This window comes from Danio aesculapii, chromosome 20 (genome assembly GCF_903798145.1).
Source record: "Danio aesculapii chromosome 20, fDanAes4.1, whole genome shotgun sequence".
NCBI lineage: Eukaryota > Metazoa > Chordata > Actinopteri > Cypriniformes > Danionidae > Danio > Danio aesculapii.
The window spans coordinates 32,715,428-32,741,450 of NC_079454.1; the positions used below are offsets into that span (position 1 = coordinate 32,715,428).

The 26,023-nt window shown below is 35.5% G+C and overlaps 1 protein-coding gene across 2 annotated transcripts in view; it reads right to left on the reverse strand.

Moving 5' to 3' along the window:
* The window catches only part of stxbp5a (syntaxin binding protein 5a (tomosyn)), a 166,146-nt gene that overhangs the window by 12,368 nt on the left and 127,755 nt on the right, over window positions 1-26,023 (reverse strand). Inside the window, exons 13-22 of one of the 2 annotated variants that reach the window (XM_056481620.1) lie at window positions 25,056-25,123; window positions 24,570-24,610; window positions 21,607-21,827; window positions 20,457-20,641; window positions 17,493-17,618; window positions 14,862-15,013; window positions 12,525-12,587; window positions 8,871-8,918; window positions 6,342-6,391; window positions 3,073-3,355 (exon numbers count right to left, since the gene is read on the reverse strand). In XM_056481620.1, the coding sequence (XP_056337595.1) occupies window positions 3,073-3,355; window positions 6,342-6,391; window positions 8,871-8,918; window positions 12,525-12,587; window positions 14,862-15,013; window positions 17,493-17,618; window positions 20,457-20,641; window positions 21,607-21,827; window positions 24,570-24,610; window positions 25,056-25,123 (1,237 nt within the window). Of the gene's footprint in view, window positions 1-3,072; window positions 3,356-6,340; window positions 6,392-8,870; window positions 8,919-12,524; window positions 12,588-14,861; window positions 15,014-17,492; window positions 17,619-20,456; window positions 20,642-21,606; window positions 21,828-24,569; window positions 24,611-25,055; window positions 25,124-26,023 lie in introns of both variants that reach the window. The other variant, XM_056481621.1, reaches the window with a different exon arrangement.

The following is a 26,023-nucleotide window of genomic DNA, read 5'->3' on the forward strand; positions in this document are numbered from 1 at the left end:
TTCAAGAAATATGAGACCAATTCAAATTCTACAAAAGATGCCATTATTTAGTTTGAGTCAGGTCAGTGATGATTTAATACCTTTTAATAACATCCGTGTAGATTTAGAAAAATGTGTTAACTATGAAACAGTCAATTCAGCTATAATGCATAATGCAGTAACCCTAAAAAAAGACAATAGTGTCATGCATTTGAATTCAGTTTTTGTCTAAATAAGTCTGAACACTCAACACGATAATGCAGTATTACTGAATATTAACTCCAAGACCATGTTTGCTTCCCAACAAAATCACTATGCTTAAACATAGATAAAAATGTACATCTTTCAGCTTTATTTTGAGGAATTTCTGACATCCAGACAAGTAAGCCTGAGAAATATCTATTTGACATATTGATAATTGCGGCCAAAAATGCAATCACAAGACATTGGTTACTTTCTGAAACCCCTACCATCCAAAAGTGGTTGTAAATTGTATACAGCATTTGTTATGGAAAAAAAAAACATTTTCCCTGTACCTTCAAATGAATGTATTCAGAAATATCTGGACCAAATGGACTGAATATCTAAGGTTTCTCTATCCAGACTTTGTAGAAGCATAAAATAATTGGGTCACACTTTATTTTGATGGTCTGTTTGTTGAATTTAAGTTACATTGCATCTACATGCCAACTAATTCTCATTAGATTATAAGTAGACTGTAAAGGCCGGCTCTCACTGTGCAATTTTTTTATAATCCTGAATGATTGTAGCATGTCAGACTGCACGGACATGGTTCCCATGTCACACTGTAAGATCTCAGCTGTCATAAAGTAAGACGGAACGACGACGAAGATGTGCCAAACACAAAAGAAAACGCCCCCAGAGTTTGACTTCATCCACCCGTGACACTTTCACTATCCCGCGTTCTGAAATGATTCCTCACAGCAAACATAAACAATCTGTAGCGGCAATTTTGCACATGGCGTGTCTCAATCATAAACTCAGGAAGAAAAAAAACTGTTTTGACATTTCCCTGCGGTCATTTGAATTGTCGCATGGATTGCGTCATCAAATTCAGAGCTCCGATTGGTTCTTGGATTGACGCTCATTGCAGCTGTTGTCACACTGCACGAAAATGTCTGAAATCTTCTGACACTGCAAGAACTTCATCGGGAAAAAAATCTGATAGCAAAGGGCACTAAGCGGCTGTCAGTGAACATGTCAAACCAACGATCAAAAATCACTGATTTTAGCCTAGGATTTCAGGAATCTTTTAGGATTTCCCAAATTTGTCTCAGATGACAAAATGGTGGCTGAAATCTCACAGTGTGAGCAGGGCTTTAGGTTGGGGTTAGTGTAAGTTGACATGTACTTGCAAAGTTTCTTATGGTCAGTTAAATGTTGAAGGAGCAGTATCAACAGATATTAAGCAGACAGTCTACTAATACTCAAATGGACCATCAAAATAAATTGTTACCAATAATTGCTACTTGGTTTTAATCTGCAAGGTACGCATTTTCTAATTTAATATCCAGTAAGCTCTCTCACAGACTAAGAACACAGATTTAATATTATTTATTACAGAATTTGACTATTAGGTGTATATTTGACCCTCTCTGAATTATGTAAAATATGTTATTAATATTGTTTACATTATTATTTTATCATTATTGTTATTATTTACTTTGTTTATTTAATTTTTTACATAGTGTTTTGTTATTTTCTATAGTGTATTAAAAAGTTAAATGATTGGCAGTGCAAAATGTATCACCTTTTAAGTTGAAATATTGTATTGGTTATGCTGCTACAATAAATATATATATATATTTTTAATGTACATCTTCAAAATTCATATATTACAAGCATATATTAAATACATAACTGGAAATAACCTCAGAGTGTATTTAAGAACTTTGTGTAACAAAATGCATCATTTATCATTTCTTTAAAATGCTGTTAACCACAGATTGTATGTCAATCTGACCAGCAAATATCAAAATTGTAACAATGTTTTAATCCACATTAAACAACACCTCAGAGCCATTGATATTATATTGGACAGACAAATCCACCTAAAATAATAAATAATAAAAACAACAACAACATTAATATAGCGTCTTATTTAATATTTGATAACACAACTCTTTAATACATGTAAAATTACCAACAGTAATGTACTGTGATCAAGTATATGGCCTTGTCTCAGAGTATCAAAACTTTGCATGTTGAAGCATGTTTATTTTAAATCTTGCTAAACTAAAACAAGATTTAAATCTCTTGGATTAACCAGTATTTCTTACTAAAATTATAGAACTGCTAAACAGGCTCCACTAATTTGAACTAAAATTAATACATTTTTACTCAATCCATACTTGTTGATTTTAATTAATAATATTGCTTGTATTCTGTTACCTTAACTTTATTGAGCAGGTAAAGGGTATTACTTTTTACAGCTGATGAACAGGCTCCACAAATTTTGTGTTAAATCAAATAAATAATTAGTTTTTTGTTAAATAATTTTGTTTAAAATTTGTAATTTTTTAAGTACTGTTTGCGGTTACTCCTTTGAAATGACTAATTTTAAATAAGCGAATTTAATCAATTGTTACCCAATCCATATTTGTCTAATTTAACTAATAATATTGCTTGTAATCTGTTAGGTAACACTTTATTTTGATGGCCCATTTGAGTATTAGTAGGCTGTCTGCTTAATATCTGTTGATACTCCTCCTTCAACAGACATTTAACTGACTGTAAGAAACTTTCCAAGTACATGTCAACTTACACTAACCCTAACCTAACAGTCTACTTATAATCCAATGGGAAATAGTTGGCACGTAGATGCAATGTAACTTAAATTAAACAAACGGACCATCAAAATAAAGTGTGACCATCTGTTACCTCAATTTTATTGAGTAGATATAGGGTATTATTTTTTACAGTATTGTAGCAGTTGCAAAAATCTTCCATCAGGCTCCAAACTTTCAAATGTGCATCATGGCTAACCAGACAAACACTGTATGGTTTTAGGCTGCATTTCAAATCAGAAAAACAAACCAACCCTGAAATTCAGCCTCAAATGTGTTGACTTACCACAAGGTGAGACGATAACTGGCTGCAGAAGCCTCTGTTCTCCAGCGGGGGGCATGTTGAGGGAGATTGCCAGCACTGTGCCCAAAGATGTGCCAACCCACAGACTAGGTGTGAGGCCGCCATCTGCCTTGCGTGTGTACGTCTCGCAGAAATAGAAAGATGTGATGGCCTCTCGGGTTTCCTTGTCAATACTGGTCACACTGGAGCTCCGCGAGCGGCTGAAGGAATTGTCCCTGTTGTCTAGGGGTATGGATCCCCGCGGAGGACATACAGAGAGTAGGACAGTAGAGAGAAAAAGAAAGAAAAGGTAAAGCCCCCACACCAGGATAACAACCGACAGATTAACATCATTGCTTTTTCCATTCCTGTGTAACAAAAACAGAATGAATAAATAAATCCCTTTGTGATTGTGGTTTATGTGCAAGTTAAAACACAATATCCTTCAGTGGTGAGAAAAATGACCTTTGATGTGGGAAATGAGGCAGTCTCTCCAGTGTGATGGAGACAAATGGTATTCCCAAGATTGGGATGACCAGATGCCCTATTTTCCTGAAACACTTTTGTATTTTAGACCCTTTTACCCATCCTCATTTGTCTGAAAATTGGTCCTACTGGAAGACCTCCTAAGATAAATCTATATTGACAAGTTAAAGGGGTCTAGAATTTGGGGGAAAACTAGAGGTCTGGTCACCCTATCCAAGATGTGTTCAATCTGGTAAATGTACAGTAAAAAAAATAAAAATAAATAAATAAATAAATAATAATAATGGAAGAACAATGTTGTGAATGTTGTTTCAATATAAAACAATATAAAATCAATGATCTACTGGGATTTGTAAGACTTTGTAATCAAGGCTGTATTTATTTGATTAAAAATAATGACTAGACAGAAATATTGTAAAATATTTTTACGGAGACCTAAAAGGAATGTGATAGTGGTTAAAAATGTGTGGAAGAAAAAAAAACTGGGTGGGAGAAAAAAAGGTGAGGAAAAATAGGAAAATATGTTTTTTAAAGTTTTTTCATTCTCTCACAAAACTTGTTTAACAAACACTTCCTGTTCACAATACATGTCAACCCTCCTGGTGTTGTCGGGATTCTCCCGTATTTTACCATTCTATCCCACTATCATCCTACCATTAAGTATTTTCCCAAATTTCTAATCTTGAAAGCACGTTGAAATTAATATAGAAATGTCTGCATTCACTTTCTATTCATCAAAGCTGTTCATCAATCGTCACCTTTCCTATGCAACCTCTGAATCAGTGAATGCATGTATAAGCACTGACTGACGGACGCGCTCAGTAGGATAAACTGATCCAGATCAGCTTCTGTACATGCTATTTAAAGAAGAGCTAAAGTTCATTTTTATTTTCAATTCATGTTAATTTCCATAGTGCTTTTACAATGTAGATTGTGTCAAAGCAGCTTAACATAGAAGTTCTAGTAAATTGAAACTGTGTCAGTCCAGTTTTCAGAGTTGAAGTTCAGTTTAGTTCAGTTCAGTGTGGTTTATATTTCACTGGTGAAAGTTCAAACACTGGAGAGCAAATCCATCGATGCGCAGCTTCACAAGTCCCAATCCAAGCAAGCCAGTGGGTGACAGTAGCGAGTAAAAAAACATCACCAATTGATGAAGTGAAGGAAAAAAACCTCAAGAAAAACCAGACTCTGTTGGGCACGACCATTCTTCCTCAGGCCAAACTCCCTGTGTGGAGCTGCAATCTAGGTGCCAGACACTTGCGATTCGGTTGTGTGTTAAAACAGACAAATACACTCAATAATATGTGAACATGTCCGTCTTGCTTGTTTTATTTTAAACACAACTAATTTTCTCTTAAATGAGCCCAAACAGTTACTAAACTAATCTATTGCTTTCATAGATCTGTGCATTCTTAAAGTGACACCTCTGTTATCAAACAAAACAAAATGATCTGGGATAAGTTTATCATACAGAGCGTGTCCGACAGTCAGCGCTTATACATGCATTCGCTGATTTAGAGGTTGCATATGAAGGGTTATGATCGACGCACAGCTTTAATGGGAAAAAGTGAATGCAGATGTTTTTATATAAATTTCAACATGCTTCAAGAAAAAAAAACATGAGAGAAATATGGGAAAATAATTAATGGTAGGATGATAGTGGGATAGAACAGTAAAATACGGGAGAATCCTGGCAAAAATGGAAGGGTTGACATGTATGAAGTGAACAGGACGTTTTTGTGAAACCACAGTTTTGCAAGGAATGCAAAAACGTCAATAAAAATATATATATTTTCCTATCACTCATTTTTTTTTCTCCCATCCATTTTTTTCTCCCACCCATTTTTTTTTTCTTTCACACATTTTTTCCCCACCTTCACGTCCCTTTTGGACCTCCGTCATTTTTACAATAAAAAAGTATATTTATGTATGTTTTAAAATGTCATGTATTATGAATCATATGATTCTTAAAAATCATCACAATAATCTAATTTTGTATGTTATCGCAGTTGAAAACCTGTGCTGCTTATGTTTGTGAAAAACATGATAAAAAAAGTCAGGACAGCATCTACTTGATACAAAAATATTAACATGTAAAAAAGTAATGTAACTTTATTGCCATTTTTGATACTGCAAAGCATCCCTACATTGCTGACACTGTATTTAAGTTTAATTCTAATATATTTTACATATACAGTAATGATATGCGTGAGGCAAAAGGTCTTTACATCAACCTGCACAATTTATTCCCGTTCACATCAGCCCAATTCCAAAAAGTACTACTTCAGGGAATTCCCTTATAAAAATGCTCCTGCTGGAAACTGATGACAGAACTGAAATTGATACTGAATTAAACACCAGCACATGCTGAACTGGCAAAAGCTGACCTGCATTTTCAAGATAAGATTTATGAAGAGTAACAGAGAACACTGACATTTAAAAGTCAGCCAGTGGTTTTGACCACACTTAATGTACAGTATGTATACAATTTATAGAAACACTCACAAACCTTTTAATAAACTAATACAGTCATGAGATATATGTGAGACCCAAACAAAAAAAAAAAAGCAATATAAAAACCACAGAGTAAGTTTCAGATGAACTTCCTTTCTGATTAGCTTTCAGTGTAAGAAATAAACCGTCAATCAGATGCAACATTATCATTTGGTTAACTGACATGAGATGTTTAAAGCGAGTGAAAATGTGGACCCTCCAGATTCTGAAAATGTGTTGATGGACTCCACATTCAAAAGCTGTGTAGCATGAGCACAAAGTCAAGGCTTACCCAAGTCTGGCTTTAGCTCAGTAGGCAAGCTTAATTTCCGTGACATCTTTGCTGGAAAAAAGAGAACACCTCTCTTTACAAACACATTGAAGCCTCGATAAAAGCCATGCATTGCAAGAACTATAACTGTGCTGGAGAAAACACCAGACAGCAGAGCTAAAGGGCTTGTTCTTTATCATCCTGAGGGACATAGATGCTTCAGACGGGACAAAGGAGACACTGCAATATTTTTCAGCGAGTCAGAGACAAACTGCGTAATGCTGCATGCTAGACAGACAGTACTGGGATGTGAATGGGTGTAATTTGGCCACACAAAGCCCTGAAAGGAAAAGAATTAACATCCGAACGGTCAAAACAATCATTCTCAGCACCCCATGCCACAAGCATGCACCACACAGGAGAATACAGACAGAACGTCACGATTTATAGAAATGATTTTGTATATTTTGACAATTGTACCTTTGTTGCTTAGGCATCTGATGACTTTTAGCTATTATCTTCAAAAAATAAAGCAAATAACTTCTGGAAGAACATGTGATGTAATATCTTTGCAGTTAATAAACCGTTATAGCAAATACATCCTTAAATTGAAATAATTACTAACTTTTTTTTGACAAGTATTTTTATATTAATAGTTTTTATAAAGTACACTTTTTAGATATTTTATAGCCTTATTTTATACACTTTGTTTAATGATTAAATTAACATTTTGGTCACACTTTATTTTAAGGTACAATTCTCACTATTAGCAATTAAGACTTTAGTTCTTAATTACTTTAGCTCAATAACTACTGATTTAGTTTATTACAGTTAGTAAGGTAGTAGTTTGGTTTAAGTATTGGGTAGAATTAGGCATGCAGAATGAAACTGCACTTTATACAGTACTCAATAATCCAGAACAGGCTCATTCTGAAAATGTACCTCTATATACATTTCTGGAGAGTGTCAAATACATCCCAGGAGCTACGTTTTTTTAGCAGTTTTTGTTTTCACAAATCCACCAGAGGCCGCTGTGTATGCTTTTTGAGATTTAAAATTTCTTTCGCTAGTGCCATTAGCACCTGCTGTTCTCATGTAAATAGTGTAATATCTTTGCTGTTTATAAACCATTACAGCAAAATATCCTTAAATTTAAAATAACACACTATAATTACTAACTACAATTAGTAAATAATTACTAACTTGTTATATTATTTTGGTATTTTATATTAATTGTATTTATAAAAGGTAGACATTTACATGTTTATTAGCCTTATTTTATACACTTTGTTTAACGATTAAATTAACATTTTGGTCACACTCTATTTTAAGGTACAATTCTCACTATAGCAAACCATTAATTAAGACTTCAGCTCAATTAACTACTAATTTTGTGGTCAGCTCCTCTCTGCATCTGAAGTTCACTGACGTACATGGCGAACTAACTATACAAACTGATAACATCGGGAAAGCTATCCACACAGAGGTAAGCAGTCAGCTGGTAAACGTGAAAATGAACGGCGTCATACCGCCCCATAGCGTTCGTTTTAAGTCGAAATGCAGACATACGTACTTCTGGCAACATAAATACATAATCTCCAGAGATGTACAGTATATAGGACTAGGTTTTCAGAATGAGCCTATGCTGCAATAAACAGCCAAGATCTTAATAATAGCCAGGCATTTAATAGTGGGAATTGGAACATTGGAAAAAAACAAAACATTTTGATTACAGTTTTATTTAAAACCAACAACCCCACCAAAATGAAATGATACTAAATTGTTATATTAAGCTTAAAATAGACAAAAATACCTTTGTCGGTTTTCCTTCTTAATTACATTAACTATGTTTCAATTTATTCCTATTGTAAAGCAACCAAAATAAAGATTTAGAAAGTAATAAAAAAACATTAAGAAAGAAACAAAACAAAAACAGCATTTACAGACTGCTATGCAAGAACACCTTTTTTTCTTTTTTCAAACTTCCCAGGTTCTGCTGGTTGCAATTCCCGAATTTTCATTGCCAATTTTAAACCAATTGTAATCGTTTTTTTTTTTGTTCAAATTTGAATTTTCCCCACCCTTCGCAGAGCCTGGGGGACCAGAGTGAGTGCTCCAGCTTGGCCTCCCCTGGTCCTGCAAGAACACCTAAAAAAGAAAAACGTTGAATGCTCAGATGTTTTTGTTTCCTAATAGCATATCAAAGCTGGTTGCAGTACCCTAAATCCCAACCTAAATATCCTACGCTGAAATGTACAGACAGAAAGAGACAGGAAGTACAGGAAGACAACAAATTGAAAACCCTCATTCCTACAGACAGACAATCACAAGCCACCGGTGTGGCAAGAGAGAAACGCCTCAGGCAAATCACCACTAGCACAAGTCACCATATTACATGCGTGCTACAAGAACGTAGCATGCAGAGGGTAATTCCATAGGGATTTTCAAGTAGCCGTGTTTTCAGGGACAGTTTTGTTCATACATAAAGACAGACACTGTGTGGGTTGAACAAAACCAGTGAAACCTCTTCTACTCCATCATCCAACCTTACCTCCTCTCCCTCCTCCATTGTAGAATTGCTGATGGTTTGACATCAAGACTTTTTGGGAGGAAGTAAAGCATACGAGCAGTTAGAGGTATTTCTGCACTTTCTGGAATTTGTCACAATGTGAAAGATTATGCATCGCCCTGGGTTGTTTGATTTTGTGTGGCAGTCCCAGTCGTTTGTTATGTATCTGCCCATGTCGAGGTGTTACAGCAAGTGTATGCTGCTATTTGCACAATGATGATTACAGGGAGCTTCTTTCAATATTTGATCAAACCGCTCGAAGGGAGAATGGCTGCAGAGGTCTAAGCTCTAACGGAAGGTTAAGTCATTTTGGAAATACATTCTCATTCTGTTCTGACCTTTCGGAGCAAATCTTATCTCTATTTTAAGATCTGCCCTGGTCTCCGAGTGTGAATGTCACGCTCTTTCTACAAGGAGCTTTTTAGGTTGTCTTTGGCTTATCAAGCCACCTTCAGCGGTGCTAAATGAGCTAAACAAAGAGAATGCAAATGCTTTAAAATTACCTCGTCCTAACTGTGTGTTTTAACCTTGAATTTTTTTGCATTTCACATTTGCATCTCATCCACACCAATAAAAAACAAAAAATGCTCATTTGAATAATGATGCCAAAATAATGCTGCTGTTTCCCACCCCAGAGGAAGATGTGATCTTATATCAAAGGTTAAGAAAAGTAGTGTCATCTGCATAACACAAATCTAAACGGGACAGAAAGTTCACGGTAAAACCTCAACGCGGCACATCTTCGATTAAATATTTGGTTACACAATTAGATGCCAGTATGTGAAAGCAATCAATACCTCATTACCCGCAGTCTAAAAGCACTCTTGACTAGGAGCGCTGTGTTTTACAGTACATTTTACAAGCTTTGGTTGTCTAGTAAATTTAATGTGTCCTTTCCGCCCACAAAAGCAGCTGTGTCTTGCTCACTGTCTAAGCAGCTGCTCCATTTTCAACTCTTTTGCATCTGTAATTTCCAAACAATTCAACCAGTCAGTGTGGATATTTCTATTAGTGAGCGCTTTTATACAAAGACAGCATCTTGCTGAAGGGCACAGTGGTGCTGCACTTCAGGTCATGAATCACTGCTTCGGGGGGTTGAACTTATGACTTGTTTCCAGCCCAGATATTTAACCACTATTCTCCCACCAGGCATGAGCACCTTGTCACAATGTCAGTCACTATTACCATTCATCACACCGCCAGCCATCATCAGTCATCTGTGACCCTTGTTCTCCTCCAAAGACGCACACACAAAGTTTTTTGAATGTTACATAAAGTGTGCCATTTTAACACTGCTAATGATTATCAGACAACAAAATACATGCACACATATGTTGCGTAAAGTGAAAGTGTATACAGTAGAAATCACCCAAAAATCATCATGTACTCATCCTCATGTCGTTTCATAAAGACTCTGTTTACATGTGCTATTAAGATGTGTTTTGGTCACACTTTATTTTAATGGTCTATTTGTTGAATTTAAATTACATTGCATCTTCATGCCAACTAATTGTCATTAGATTAAAAGTAGACTGTTAGGTAGGTTGGGGTTAGGGTTAGGGCTGGGGTTAGTGTAAGTTGACATGTACTCGCAAAGTTTCTTGTAGTAACTTAAATGTCTATTAAGCAGCAGTATCAAGAGATATTAAGCAGACAGTCTACTAATACTCAACTGCATCATCAAAATAAAGTGTTACCTGTGTTTTTCTTGATTTGATCACAGGTGATTAATACTAAACTAAAAGTGCAAACATATTTTGAGCTTGTCCACTTTCAAGAGTTAGTTAGTTTGTTCAAATGAGTTGAAACAGCCCCCAAAATATTGCCTCCTTTTTACTTACTTATCTAATTTTTTAATATTATTTGACATGTCATTGATGGTCACTGTCAAAATGAATTCAAGCTTTGCCTGAAATTACTATTCTTTGTCTGAAGTCTATTTTGAATCTAATAATAATAATACTATTAATAATAATGGGTGACGCGGTGGCGCAGTAGGTAGTGCTGTCGCCTCACAGCAAGAACGTCGCTGGTTCGAGCCTCGGCTAGGTCAGTTGGCATTTCTGTGTGGAGTTTGCATGTTCTCCCCACGTTCGCGTGGGTTTCCTCCGGGTGCTCCAGTTTCCCCCACAAGTCCATAGACATGCAGCACAGGTGAATTGAGTAAGCTAAAATTGTCCGTTGTGTATGTGTGTGAATGAGTGTGTGTGTGGATGTTTCCCAGTGATGGGTTGCAGCTGGAAGGGCATCCGCTGCGTAAAACATATGCTGGATAAGTTGGCGGTTCATTCCGCTGTGGCGACCCCAGATTAATAAAGGGACTAAGCTAAAAAGAAAACGATGAATGAATGAATAATAATAATAATTTCACCTGTTCTGATTCTAACCGTGTTTGATATTATTTTGTGACCAGCTGTGCAGGAATGAAAGCCACTGCTCCGAATATTGTTTTCCATTGTCTCCTTTTGTATTTATGTGTAAACTAAAGGAGATTATTTCAAATTATTACATTAAAATAATCCGAGAAAGCCCAATCATACACTCATTCATTAACTCTCCCCTCGAAAAAAATCTGAGAAGCAATTGAAAGTGGGCAAATGATGGGTTAAAACACCAGATGTAAATGTAAATGTATCTCTCTCATCTATTTATGATGCATGTTTATGTATACATCCTAATATTACGAGTATACAGAGCCTAACTCACACTCATAAACTAGATTTTGCTATGCAAATTGAATTGAATGGTTGAAAAATCGTCAGTGTTGGTTTGTAACTGACACAAAATGTCAGATAATTTGAAATGTACTACCAATTAAAAGCTTGAGGTCAGTAATAATATATTTAATGAAGGCTAATCTAAAAAAGTCAGTCTCCGTATTAGCGCAAATACATAATAATACATTTATAATGTTAACCTTTAAAATCACTGTTTTGTTTGTCCATAAATAAATAAAGAATTGTATTTTATCCATGTATACTTCAGGAAAACCTGGATTCTCAGCAGCCATTAAAAGCTAGTTAAAAAGCAGCACTAATTAATAGATTACCACCTTAACTGCCACTTCACATACTAAGTTTAGAATAATAAATGATATGACTGTATGATATATGCACATGATATTTACAGTAGTGATAAAATGTTGGTGTTAAAATATGTTCTAATGATACAAATGCCTTTAATTTAGTTTAATTGCTAAATAGAAGTACAGTATTATTTTTACTGATCCCAAAGTTCTAAACAGTAGTACACCCTTTACCCAAATTAACCATGGTCTTAAAAAAATAAGTGTCAATAAAAAAATGTTAATAAGTTATTGTATTGTTATTGTATTTTATTGCCTCACCAACCATACAGTTACACAGGTTTTTAAGACTTTTAATATAATAAGACCACGGTTGATTTTAATAAGGGACTGTTGTTCACACTTTTCATTTGAGAAAGTCTGGGTTTGCAACGACATGACCATGAGTAAAAACATGACAGAATTCTCATTTTTGGATGAGCCTGAACAGAGTTATCGATCGGGTCTCTAAACGCTCCCCCTGTGGAGCTCATAACATCTGTGTCAAGACTGCCAGTATGACAGTGACAGGGGGTGGTATGTATTGTGTTATGCTCTGAGGGACGTTTTACCTGAGGTGGGGGATTTGCAGCGATCCTCTGAGGTGGCAGAGCCCTCGTTAATGTCACAAAGCCCTGTGGAGAGTAAGATGAAGATGAGTACCACATACTGGACTATATGAATCCTGTGCTGATTCAGTTACACTTTATTATGATAGTCCACTTCAGACATTTATTTATAAGTAACTACATGTCAACTAATTCTCATTAGAGTATTAGTAAAGTATTAGCAGACTGGTAGATTAGAGTTATGGTTAATAGAATAATCTAACATGGAGTTGCAAAGTTACAAACTGCAAAAAAAAAAAAAAAAAAAAGATTCATTGAATTTACTACATTTTTTTAACATAAGTGGTTGCAAACAATTTAAATGTGCTGAATTTAAACAAACAAATTAAGTTGAACATTACTAAATTTAATTTGTTTAAATTCAGTCCATATAAACCACTTACGTTGAAAAAGATTTAGTAAATCCAGTTAATCATGTTTTATTTTCACTGTGTGTAGTCAATAGAATTTCTGTTGGCAGAGCATCAAAATTAGTTGTTAGCAGATCTTCAGCAGACAATCTACTAATACTGCTAGTTAACATGTAGTTGCAATGTTACATACAGGTTGTAGAATATCTAAAGTGGACTATCAAAATAAGCTATTACCCTAGAAGTTGTTCTTTATATAATTACGTAGTCTAAGATATATTTCAGTAGGTAATAACAGAAGCTGGTCAAGTCAACATTTAATTAGAATTATTTTAGATAAAATATGAAGGGTGTTGCACTGAATTGCTATAGTTATCACTTTCATCTCTTAACACTGAGAGTTTCTTTTTCTGTTTTCTATTCTTCAGTCTGACCTTCCTCTCAATAACTTACAAAAGTATGTGGCAAATGATCAAATTTAAATCTACTTGTAAAAGTATTCCTCCATTTTGTTAAACTTATAATATTATGTTGTTATATATACTTGAATTATGGATATGATTTTAGAGTTGGGTATATATTGATAGCATTTTAAATACATTTATATAATGGAATCATACAGTATACTAATAATATGTCTAAAATATTTTCTCTTTTTTTGCTGTTGTACCTTTTGCTCATTTGTTCATTTTTGCTCATTTTGCTCATTTTCTGTTTTGTTGTTACGGCCGAATACATGTTAGTTTTATTTATAATATATATATTCTTTATTTGCATTTTTGCCCTAAATATTGTTTTTGATTGAGGAGTTTTTTTCATGGGGTATACTGTATGCACACAGACTTTTTTCAGCCAGGCAGGCTCAGCTCTTCCGGTGAACCCTCTTCCGGTCTTTCCATTATAAAATTTCCACGTTTAAGGTCTGATTTCTTTACAAATCATGATCTTCACTGCCTGATTTTTTAAATAGATTTTTTATAAACCCAGTTTATATCAGATATCTCTGATATAAACTGGGTTTCAGACCGGACAAGAAGCACTCCAATGAATTCCAGTTCCCCCTGCCATGTCTTTAAAATATGACAGTTTATTTTACCCCAGTATTTTCAATGTAGTTTCTGTGCTGGCCTGCAGATCCTGACGGCGCTTGAGGTTACACGGTCTTTCATCTTTAAACTTGAACAAATAAATAAATGCTTAAGTCTATTTAACTGAATGTAATGTAAATATGTTAAAACATTGGTGCTGTAAATGGAACCTTATGAAATTGAAAATAGTCAATTACCCTTTCACCAGAAGTTTATCATTGGCTGAAAAACACTAGCTGTGCATATAATCCATTGTAGTGTTTAATTCAGAGTAAGTAAATGTGAACTAATTTAGTTTTCTGCTGATAGATTGGAACAATTGATATCTTACTGACTCTTTATATTTGATATGGTAACTCTCTGACTAATATGCATCAATAAATCAGAGTTAAACTAAAATATGTTCTCATAAAGCTTAATAAAGGGACAATAAGATTGTGACAAAGTTGTCTAAGATGTATTTGAGTAGTTACAACAATTGGCATACAGTATACAGTCGTGGTGTGTAGCCGGTGCTCAGATCTGAGAGTTGAGAGGCAGATGGGCAGGCAGGAGCTGAACCCAGCTGCTCTGATCAGCACTCTCCCTGTGCGCATATCCGACAGATCCCAGCCCCCCGCTAAATATCACTCATTACCCCCGACACAAACACACCGGATCATCTAACAACCAGTTCATTGCCAATTCCCAGCAATCATCTCTCCTTTACTATCATGTGTTTAGTTGCAATTGTGCCACCGACCAGCAGAGGTCCCACTGTTGTATCTCTTTCCCTGCATTACTGCATGTTTCGCCAGTGATGCGTTTTTGTCTACAATTGCTGAAGACCATATCAGACAGACCTCCAGAAGGCTGTCGGCTCTTGCGAGGGGATCGTGGTTGCCTCTGGTATGGGTCGTTAGAGCCGTACAATTCCACAGTTCCTAGATTCAACAGAACAGTCTTCTGTAAGTAATCCACTACTGCCAGTCCATTGCTGTTGCCAAACACCACCCTGTGACATGCAGGAACAGAACACAGAAGGGCTTTTGTCAGTGCATGAATCTCTACTTTCTACTATAAAAGTACTGCTAAAAATGACATTTTTGCTGGTTCAGTTTGGTTTATGCTGATTTAGTGCTGGTTCGGCAAGTAAAGCCAAACCATAGGAAACTGGCATTTCTAAGACATATTTGCTGGTGCTTTCAACAAGGTTTAAGAGGAAGGACAGTTTCCTGTAATTTCAGCTTTGATTTTGACTTTTTAAAAATGTTCATATTCATATTTAACACTTCACACAAGCGGTCTAGTATGATTAGTGTGTCTCTTTAATCTATAGTTATATAACTCTAATGACATAAGCAGCATGTATATACTGTACCTTACTGTGAGTTATATTTATAACACTAGAACTAGATTCAGTTATTTTGATCATTTTTTTATTTTGTTTTATGATATCTTTGTTAAAATAAAACACAGATTCACAGTCCTTATGTTTTAATAAAAGTAAGATAAATGTGATTGCCTTTGCTACACTTTTAGCTAGAAGGTTAACATTGCTCAAATGAAAAGAATGAAGATTTCCTCCCACACTGGCAATGACTTATGGAACTTTTACACCACCTGACCTCAGAAAAAAATATGAAAAATTGTAAGAGGTTGTACTGATATGTGTTATCTCACTTGGCAACCTGATTTGGATCACATAAAAAATATGGACCTTTGTTATTTTAGAGGAGTAGAACCTTTCAATGTGATTTTTTTTATTATTTTGTTTTTCCTTTTGTTTTCTTTCCTTTTATATAAGATTAATTAAATTATTCATTCATTTTCCTTCTGGCTTAGTCCCTTTATTAATCAGGGGTTGCCACAGCGGAATGAACCGCCAACCCATCCAGCATATGTTTTACGCAGCGATGCCCTTTCGGCTGCAAGCCATCACTGGGAAACATCCATCCACACTTATTCACACACATACACTATGGGAAATTTAGCTTTTAGCTTTTTTGATATAAGATTAATATAAGAGTAAAATATGTTTTACTTAATATCATAATTTACTTGTATTTTATTTCAGTATTATTCACATATTTTTATAGAATCTAAATGTATATATGTGCGACAGGTTTTGTTTGTTGTCTAAAAAAAGCTATTTGTACTGCATGTTTCATATCTAACATGTTCAATAAAATTACTTTTGAGGAAAATACACAGATAACTATACACCCTGAATTTCCCTAAATGTCTGTATGTTTCTTTGTAACAATTTTATTTATTTAGAATGACAAAAGAGTTTTGAGTGTATCTACACTGTTGCCTAGTAGCTTTCTGCTGGCAAAACTATAATTTTCTAACAGCTAAAACATAGCTTTACTTCAGACATGTCTTTAAAACTTTCAAAAACAACATTTTTACTGTAGTGAAAAAACTTTGCTCTTCCTCTTGCCGTACAAAGTGAGGTAGGGACCTTGGGGGACAGTCTAGTAACTAATACAAAAATATAGGATACATTACAAAAAAAATATTTTTAGGGCAATGACTTGAAAATAGGACAACAGACATTCAAAGCCTAAAATTCTAAAATGTAAATAGAAAATTTAAATAAAATATGACATGACAAAAATTTAACTCTCTCTAGTTTTATATGAGGGGTCAGAATGAACACTGTCATCCATTCTAGTTCTGGTGTTAAAAATATGTTCTAATAAAGATTAAAATTAAATAGATGTAAAATCTAAAATATTACATACAGTGCTCAGAATAATGGAGTACACTCCATTTTGCAAATGAATATTTTTATTCATTTATCAGTAAATATAGGTCATATATTTTGGTGTAGTTTTACAAAACAGATTTATTATACAGATATATTTACTAAACTAATATTTTAGTCACTGAACATCTTTAGAAATAGAAAAATAATACATTTAAATTGATGCAAAATATTGAAAAACAAAATTACAAACTCAAAATTTAAACAAAATTTTATATATTTTTAGTTTTTCTTGAATTTTGCTATTTTTTAATTTTTGTTTAAAAATTTTCCCTAACATATAAATTTGGGTGTACTCATTTTGGACCTTAATCATGAGTTCTGTCAGATTAGCTCCAGATTTGGCATCAGTATGGACTAATCTAATGTATATACACAAATATAATATTGTATCTATAGAAAATATTCATTTAAATGAGAGATTTGTAAGGTGTGTACTCATACTTTATATGCCGAACACAGTTTACACACTGCCATTTAAAGGTATTGGGTCAGTTAAATTTTTTTAAAGAGTTAAACCTTTAATAAGAAAGGATGCATTCAATTAACAGTAAAAACCTGTACAGTTAAAAAAAAACGTACTCTAAACAAACGATTATGTATGTCAAGTTTTCTAAATAGTTTTGTGTGATTTATTTGTTTTGAAGATTAAACAGACTGATCAAAAGTTGCAAAATAGATCTTATACTCCTCAGGTAACTTCTCATGTGTTCAGACTCACAAGCCGTAGCAGGAGTTGATGGCCAGGCTGCTGATCTGCTGCGGCGGCTCTCCGCTGACCCACACCAGCTGCACCACCAGCTCCACCTGATACCCTGGAGACTGCTTCAGAGGACTGCTGCGCACCCTGAGGGAACCACAGACACAGGACACGGGTTACAGACATCCCCAGCAAAATATCTAAAGTATACATCTGGATTATATGATCATTTACATACTGGGGATAGACCACACAAGAATTTAAAGGTGACGCTGCTGCTTGATTTTCAAAATCATTTTATTCCAATTCAAAATGAGCTTAAGCTAGTTACATGTGTTTAAAAAAAGCATTGTGGTGCAACTTTTAGGGAGATTTGTCAGACTGCAATTTGTGTCAAGTCTGCGCACTTTCAGTCTGTGGCAGCTTCAGCACTCAGCGTTCTTTTCGGAGAGGATTAGGGGCTGTAAACACATGGGACACATTTAAAAACAGTCTGACAGAGAGCAGCTGAATGGAACAGAACGCAGGAGTCCTGAGATGTGCTTGTAAGTTGTGCTATTTTTAACTTTTTTAAAGAAGACGCTCATATTTGATGGAGATTATCAGTTGGGAAAATGACTGAAATGAGCATCATAATTATCGTAAGCTATAAGTAAACTGTAAAAACAAAACAGCTTCCTTGAATTTTTAAGCAGGGTTGAGTGATAAATTGAAATTAAATCGCAATCATGATTAAGCAAAAGCTGCCATTGTTATGCATATTCTGTCTTATGCACTATGTTTCTATAGTAAATCTCCTCCAAAGGTCAGAGGGCGCTCTTGTGCAGAAACTCCAATACAGCTAAAATGCCTATAGAGGTTGCTAAATAAACAGATTTAACTGCTTTCATTGGTTCAATGTGACTAATAATCAGACAACTGCAGTATGGTATCATCTCACTGAAGGATTTGTTTCAAACATTCAAAGTTATGAAGTGAGATTGTGGTAAAAATAAATGGGATTTTTTCAAAGGCTTTTTTTCAAAGTTGACACAAAAAGCTGTCATCACTGTAGAATTGTTATCTTAGATTTTATGTCATAATGAATGCAATATTTGTCAGCGAACTTTGACTCTGTGTAGAAAATGCTGCTCCATCTGAAAGCACGTGCTGGAGATTTGCAATTCCAAAATTTACATGAAATTGTACACACAAGTGACATTTACCAATCGCGGATCAGTAAGTGATAGCACCGACATTTACGGAGCTAGGAGGCCGGTGTCTAGTCGATGAAAGTAAATCCATATGATGGAAAGAATGACCATTTCTTCTTCTTCCTGTTTTACTGTATATATACAGTATATACACAGTTGAAGAATTATTAGCCCCCCTTTTATTTATTTTTTTTATTTTTCAAATATTTCCCAAATCATCTTTAACAGAGCAAAGAATTTTTCACAGTATTCATTAATTCATTCATTCATTGTCCTTTCGGCTATGTCCCTTTATTAATCTAGGGTCGCCACAGCAGATTGAACCGCCAAATTTTCCAGCACATGTTTTATGCAGCGGATGCCCTTCCAGCCGCAACCCATCTCTGGGAAATTTTCACAGTATGTCTGATATTTTTTCTTCTGGAGAAAGTCTTATTTGTTTTATTTCAGCTTGAATAAAAGCAGTTTTAATTTTTTTTAAATCCATTTTAAGGTCAAAACTGTTAGCCCCTTTAAGCTATTTTTTTTCTCGATAGTATACAGAACAAACCATCGTTATACAATAACTTGCCTAATTACCCTATCCTGCCTAGTTAACCTAATTAACCTTGTTAAGCCTTTAATTGTCACTTTAAGCTGTATAGAAGTGTCTTGAAAAAAATCTAGTCAAATATTATTTACTGTCATCATGGCAAAGATAAAATAAATCAATTCTTAAAAATGAGTTATTAAAACTATTATGTTTAGAAATGTGTTGAGAAAAATCTTCCCTCCGTTAAACAGAAATTGGGGAAAAAAATAAACAGGGGGCTAATAATTCTGACTTCAACTGTATATATATAAATTACTGTAGTAAAGGCTAAAGTATACTACGGTAATCACTATTAGTTCATGATAGTTTCTAATGATACTACATTATGTAGTGTAATCCATTAATGAAGAATTGTAAATATATATATATATATATACACAATATAATCCTTATTCCTAAATTTTTCCCTTTACTATAAATTACTATAGTATTTTAAAAGCGTAACACCTGGTTTTATTGAATTTTTTTGTTTTTGCTGTTATATACTATAATTTGTTTCTGTTTAGTACAGCAAATTATTTGCAATAAATAATTGAACTGAATAATTATGCCTCATATGTTTTATTGATCACTAAGACCTGACTTGGATTTAAGTTGCTTCGATTTAAAAATGAAAATTACAAAAACAGCTTTTGCCAAGTAGCTTTTAGCTTAGCTTGCTACATTTCCCAGGCGGTAGCTTTTAGTGTAGTTAAGCTGTATTTTAAGTAGAGTAGCTAATAGCTTAGCTTACTACATTTTTAAATAGCTTGCCCAACACTGCAGTTACATAATATGATAACATAATTTGAATTGAAAAAAAATCCAAAATCACATACTGTATTTCCCTACTGTATACTGTACTAGGTCAAACACAGCACCCGAAAAGAGAAGAATGTCGGAAATTCCCAGTACTCAACAAAAAACATTTCCAAATAACTTACTATTACTTCCAGCAAGATTCTGAAGCACATTTTACTATCCTAAGAGCGCACGGGAGGAGATTTGTGAATGTCAGTAAAGTGACGCAACTGTCACATGATAATAACAATCTGCCAAATGTACCTCTAGATTACATTCATCCTACACACATTCACCCCATCCAGAACATATTCTCTTTAAAGGTTGCACAGTAATCACTCGTCCAAAATATGCACCTACTCAGACAGTATGTGATTTTGAATGCAGCCCACAAACATATAACCTTTAAAGCAGCATTACTTTAGGCAGGGCACGTTGTCTCGCATCCCGTCTGAGGAGTTGCTGCTTGAGGAGGTGTGTGTCTGGGGGCCAGCAGTTTGAGGACTGGGGGAGGTGCTTGGCGTGGGCGGAGCTGGCGTCTGATCTCCTCCCCCTTCTGGAGACTCTAGATCATTGAGTTCATGCTGTAACCTAAGCTCCAGTAACTGTAAAACACACACATACACACATATATGTGCACACATGTAACTCACACAAGAACAGCTGTGTATGAATCAGCTAAATGCAATGAGTTAATTGATCCCCATTGGTGTCGCTATTCTCAATACGAGACATGCTAATTGGTGTGAGTGTTTCTATGTGTGTGAGAGGCACGGGATTGAAGGTGCTAATAGGTTTAATTTGCCCTCATTTTATGAAAGTGTGAACGTTCTGTCAGCAGCCAATGGTAGCACTAATGATTTTTCCCACACTTGTGCTGAACATGCGCCTTTTCTAACCAATCAGATTCATTCCTGTCGCTGAAATTCACGTGTCCTGTATTTGAAAATCTCATTTATTATCTGGTTACATAAGTCATGAATTAATACGTATGTAAATAAGTCATGTGGATTAAGCATTATTATTGCTTTATTGCTTCTGTCTAAAAAACGCATTGTACATTTCCCCATAATAAATCATATGTAAATTCTAATTATTCACAGATATATTTTCTAATGGCATTATCACAAGCGCTCATTCCTTTATGGGTCACAGAAGCATCAGTATGCAGATGCACAGCTTGCAAAAAAACAGTGAGAGGGCAAAATGAATGCAGTATTAATTATTCAAGCTCAATATATACAGCAAGATGTGGTGAACATTAATTAAAACGGCTTTGAAAGGCTTAGGGATTTAGGTAAGCATCTGAGTAACAACTGTTCTTCAGATATCCTTAGATGGCACATACACATGCAGAAATGCACACACGCATTCAAGTCACTGAACAACATCCATTTAATGAACAGATTTTATAATATTATTAACATTATGAGTCATGGCAGTTGTCAGGAAACTAAAATAACTCGAGACGGGGAAGGAGACAGGGAGACTTAAAGCGCCTATAAGGACAGCATTGCTCACTCCTCTTTAGAAAACCAAGTTTTTAGGTGTAGATAAAAACATACTTTACCTGCACTACTTCTGTGGTGATTTCCTGTTTGCTAAACCTATATATGATGACGTGGGCTGAGACACCAGCCACACAAAGCATTCGGCTCTCGGGACACCAAGACATCAACTGAATGGCGAAAGGGTCTTCATCCACAATCTCTGTGCTGGGTTTCTCCTCCTTACAGCGTGCCTTCTCAAACACCTTTGCCGTTTTCAGTTTGTACAGGACCTGGAGCATTACTGAGCACAGTGGGAAACATGATAAATGATGTAGTCAACCAGAGATATTCCCCAAATTCTAACCAAAATAATTTGGAAATGAATACCAATATTCCGTACTGTACCAGGATTGGAAATTAAAAGGACACTAGTCACTATCAAGGGGTTCCAAACATTTATGAGTTATGAGAAACCTTTCTGGAGAGTTCAATATACGTCTCAGGAGCTGTTTTATTTTGCGTTTTTTTTTTCACGAATCCACCAGAGGCCGCTGTGTCCGCTTTTTTTTCAGATCTCAAATTTCTCTCACGAGTGCCATTCATGCCTGCTGTTCTCACGAACATCCATCAAAGGCCGCTGTCGACTGACTGACTGATTGAGTGATCGACTGACCCACCCTCCTCCTTCCCTAAACCCAACCAATAGTGTTTACAATATCACAGGTTGACCCGTCCACCCACCTCCCTAAACCCAACCGACAGTTTTAAAAAGCAATCCAGAAAAAGAAAAGCCCTCGCCTGGTGTTTAACCACATTTTCAGATTTTACCACATTCCATTTACTTGTCTATTTAATTTTTTTGGATTCTGTTTTTGTCTTAACCGCTTTCTGGAACCGTTTGTTGACCACGTCGTCGCGGTCAACTCCTCTCTGTGTCTCAAGTCCGCTGACGTACATTGTGAGCTAACTGGACAAACTGGTAACAGCGGGATATTTATCCACTCAAAAGTAAGCTGTGAGCTGGTAAGCGCAAAAAGAAACGACGTCATACTGCCCCATAGAGTCAGTTTAAAAGACGAAATGCAACCACACATACTTCTGGCTACATAATTCGCGATCTCCAGAAATGTATATAGGGCTATGTTTTCAGAATGAGCCTATGTTGGAATAAACGGTGAGTACGTTTTCATATTTGGGTGAACTATCACTTTCATGCTGGTTTGGGACACTAAAATGAACTAAATGTCCTACAAATTCAGGATGTGAGGGCAAGAAATGCACTAAAACTGTATGTCTGTTGCAATTGAAGTAAAATGTGAAAATTTCAGAAAAATGTGAAATTGATGAATTGCGAACATCGAGGAAGAGTGTCAATTGGTTTTAGATCTTAGCCCACGTTGCATTCCTTTTTATGCTTTGTTTTTGTTTTTCTTCCTTACAACCAATCACAATTGTGCTGAGCTTTAACAATTATACAGGTAAAAGGTTGCCTTAAATCAGAAATGCCCAAACTAGGATCCCTTTGTATCCTTTGATTTGGCCCACCAGAGGAAAAATGATTGGGATTGATACGAATACGGGACAAAACAGAAGACATCAGCATGCAAATCAAGGCAAATGCAGGTTCAGCATGACTAGTGTTTTTGACATTGAACTCCATTGTTTGGGTTTACATTTTTTTTTATGGTTTTATTGTAATAAGTTCATTAAAATAATATACATTTTCAAAAAATTATAATGCATTATTAAATACGGATGAAGTATTTTTTCTATTTATTTATAAAAATTATGAAGTAAATGATTGAAGAAGAAATCACAGAAAACAAAGTCTTACAGCTTGTAGATTTGTACAGTTAATGCCTAGGGGGATTAAAGAAGTGATAGGAAATTTTTAATGCCCTTCAATGCATAAATATGTTTCGTCCAATTTTGGGGGGGCTACTAATCCACTGACTCCAATTGTTCAGTTCACTCAAAGCAAATAAAATATATTAAATGACGTAAGATTAGTCTTAGTAGGATTAAAACGTCTGGTCTAATTAGATTTATATTTCATTGGTTGACAAAATGAGGGCAACATTGGTTTTAAATTAGCTCCTACTATTAAGAAAGCCGATTTGAATGTTAAACAAGTGCTTGTGTGAGGGGTTGGCAACCTTTGTGGTATTTGTAATAATACAATGTGTCCTTTAGCACCTACGGGAGGTACAGGAACAGAGGAAAGTGTAGTCTGTCAAGCTCACAGTTAAGGCAAGGTCAAATGTCATTAACAGGTAACACGCTGGTCTCCCTCTGCAGTGCGCAAGCTTAGACAAAGCCTGTGGGATCTGGTGTGCATTTTGTGTGTGACATTATAAGGTCAGTTCCCAGCTGGTCCATAAATCACAGGTTGTATTGTTAAGGCAAGTGATGTCCGCTGTCAAGTTATTCTCCAATAACAAGCAGTCGACAAAGTCTTGCATTTAATTCGATATTTAAAAGTAGTCAAATGTGATTTTAACTGGAGCTCTTTCAATGAAAATCAGTTCACTCAGCGGCCACATTTGCAATGCCTACGGGCAGCTATTTTGGGATTCAAGACCAACTCATATCTTCAGTACTTGAATGGGGAAATACTTAAGGAGATATCTCATTCAAAAAAAAAAAACTTACCATTTACCACTTACCATTACTCAACCTGTTGTTTCAGACCCTCAAAACCAAATATGACCTTTTTTAATGCATAATAGGGGCTCTTTAAGTGGACATCTCATAACTATTCCAGTGAGAACCAGACCTTCAAACGCAGTCTGCTAACTGGATTTGATGCGGCAAGATCTTACTGTGGCCATAAACATATTTGTATGATGCATGGTCAACGGTTTGATTCCCAGGACACAACAACTTGACATAAAACGTGTCTGCCAAATGCAAATATATTCTGAGCAAGTTAATGAGCTTTGACAAACTACCACACTGCACACATTGTGGTAAAATGAAACTATTGCACTATGCAAAAGTGGTAAATGAGGTGAATATGAAGACAGAAAGATTCGGTACTCACTTGCTGAAGCATCCCAGAACTTCACTGAACCATCTGCATGCCTGCAAGAAAATATATATATTTTTGACTCATACATTTTTATACACAAAGCCACATAAACACACTGTCACCATTACCTCATGTATCCAAACAAACCACTGAGATAAGTTGCTATGTCAGTTAAAAGCTAGTCGAGAGATAAGAGAAAATGCTCTTCCCACCGCTGTCAAACTCACTAAAATTGTGAAAAAAGGGTTCTGTCATCCCATGGGTGGTACATCAGAAAATGCTTACTTTTTCACTCATACTTCCCTTTGGTTACCATGATCTTGTCCTGCTCATTACCCGCTCCTCCCTCTTCCTACACCCTGCCTTTTTCTTTTACCCCATTTAAGTCTTTTTGTACAATTTCTGCCATTTCAGCAGAACTACAAATGGTGATAGGAAGAAACCGTGCGGAAAGAGTTACAACACACACACTTGCTCTCATTTACACACTGCACTTACCCAGTTATTATTATTTCAGGGTAGCTTTGTGTGCCCAGGCCCCAGTTTCCACCACTGACAGGCCATTCCTGTGAGAAACAATAGAACCACATAAATGCACAAAGCTCTCCACATAAATCCAACATTTCTCGACGTATGAGAGTAGAGGAAATTTAGTAGTTGCTGCCCTGAAGCATGCAAGCATTCCTGGGAAATTTAATAAAAAGAAAAGTGGCCAATTTGTATGTTTTAGTAAGCATATTCTTTTAATATAATGACTGAGGCTGGCACTGGCAGCCACAAAACATTTCTGCAATGTGGGTGGAACCTTTATTAAATGCCTGGCGAGGCTCTATAGGAAAGCGTTTCCTCGTGAGGCGTGGAAGCTGAAGCAGTTTATTCAAAGGTATTCAGAAGTGCTGCGATTCAAAGTGGGCTGTTTGAGTTAACCTGCTCCCGGTGGGAGACAAACCCCAACTTACACACTGCACTCCAGTCTCGGCTGAGAGGTCAATGCTTTCTTTCATACCCATAAATACCCCTGTCTGTGTCTCTGACCCACTCAGTCTGAGGACACAATGTGCTGCGCGACGGGGGCCTGAAGTCACACAGGTACTTTATGGGGCGATGTGGTCATTCAGTCAAAAGACAAGGTCTGTGTGTGTGTGTGGGCAGGATGTTTTAACTTAAAAGACATCATTATCTTATCAGATTAGCAATTTTATATGTGTGTAGACATTTCAGTATTCAATAATTCAATGTGATAATGAACATTATTATTTAAGAGTACTTTTTAAGAATATTCACATTGTGGTCCCACTTTATATTAAGAGGCCTTAACTAATATGTACTAACACTGATATTAATCATTTTATACAATGTACTTATTGTGTAAATAGATTTTTTTACATTTGATACTTATGATTGATTAAATACCTGCTTGTAATTACATCTGCAATTGCTTTTGTAATTACACTGTTGACCATCCC